Genomic DNA, 1335 nt, shown 5'->3' with positions numbered 1-1335 from the left:
CTTGCAAAAATCAATAAAAATTATCTATAAAAAAAAAAATAACGGATGAGTCAATTCGGGTAAAGGGGGATCATATAGGAGTCATTTCTTGCTGTACACCCAGCTTGATGAATTCTTTTTTCACATGTCCTAAAAGCTTTTCCCTTCAGCCCAACATTCACTATACCTTATATTTCCACTTTGCTTCTGTTTTGATTTTATTCTGTTCCCGCATTTCAAATTTTTCCACATCATTGTTCTGCTTAGCCGTCTCCTCCTTGTTAGGGGTATTTATCTCCTCCTTGGGGGCCTGGAGAAAAATACATGAACAGAAGTGTTGGCTTTGTTTCTGCAATATATACTTAATACTAAAAAATAAAAAATGTCATGACATAAAAGCATATAGTCTCAGCATGTTAATGTCACTCCAAAAGTTGTTTCAATCTTTCCAAAACTGCAGCTTTCATTAAAATAATAGAAAGGGATCTTGCTATGAAGGTCCTTGTTCAGGCACTTCCTGTTGTGCTCCTCCATTGTCACATGGGGACTACAAGTGGCTGTGCCGACGCTTATAGCACAGACACGTTCCCCCATTGTAGCTATCATAAAGCCAATCCAGAACAATGATGTGCAGTTAATCCTGGATTGCAGGTAGACAGAAAGTGACTGAAAACAACTGGATGAGATCAGCAGCACTGAGGTGCAAAAAAGGATGAAAAGGGTGAATATAGTAAATTATGAAAAATTGGCAGGGCTTGAAAAATTTGGCGGTGTCTCACCAGTCAGTAAGCCAATCCAGAACAATGATGTGCAGTTAATCCTGGATTGCAGGTAGACAGAAAGTGACTGAAAACAACTGGATGAGATCAGCAGCACTGAGGTGCAAAAAAGGATGAAAAGGGTGAATATAGTAAATTATGAAAAATTGGCAGGGCTTGAAAAATTTGGCGGTGTCTCACCAGTCAGTCAAAAATGTCACCAGTCAGCATGACCTGACTATAGCCTTGCAATATATGTTAAAAAATTTTGGGGACAGATAGAGGTTTCTTTTGTGACCCCACGGGGGGGTTATTTTTTTTTACTATATAATGAAAAAAGTACCATAAATATATAAAAAAAAAGTTTCCCTATGTTATAAAACATTTATTGTTACCCATATTTTTAGTACAACATAAAAGTCGGGGTCACGTCGGGTAAATAGACACCAAACATGTCAAGCCTTAAAACTGCGTGCGCAAAAAACGCCCATACGCGACGATTAAAATGCTTTTACTGCTCATCACTTTAGTGTTATCAGTGATTAATGGCTCTAGAATTATTGCTCTCATTGCGACATTTGCAGCGATATGTAACATG

At 37.9% G+C, this 1335-nt stretch overlaps 1 protein-coding gene across 1 annotated transcript in view; it reads right to left on the bottom strand.

Moving 5' to 3' along the window:
• Nucleotides 1-166: 166 nt before the first annotated feature.
• The window catches only part of PHF2 (PHD finger protein 2), a gene marked incomplete at its 3' end in the record, with an annotated part of 203084 nt that continues 201915 nt past the window's right edge, over nt 167-1335 (bottom strand). The window contains exon 13 of the mRNA XM_018567017.1: nt 167-289. Coding sequence (XP_018422519.1) covers nt 167-289 — 123 coding nt within the window. The remainder of the gene's footprint in view (nt 290-1335) is intronic.

Source organism: Nanorana parkeri, unplaced genomic scaffold (assembly GCF_000935625.1).
Source record: "Nanorana parkeri isolate BGI_ZX_2015 unplaced genomic scaffold, ASM93562v1 scaffold997, whole genome shotgun sequence".
In the NCBI taxonomy this organism is placed as follows: Eukaryota; Metazoa; Chordata; class Amphibia; order Anura; family Dicroglossidae; genus Nanorana; species Nanorana parkeri.
Note: the sequence above shows the minus strand (reverse complement) of the source record. Positions and strands in the feature narration are given on the sequence as shown.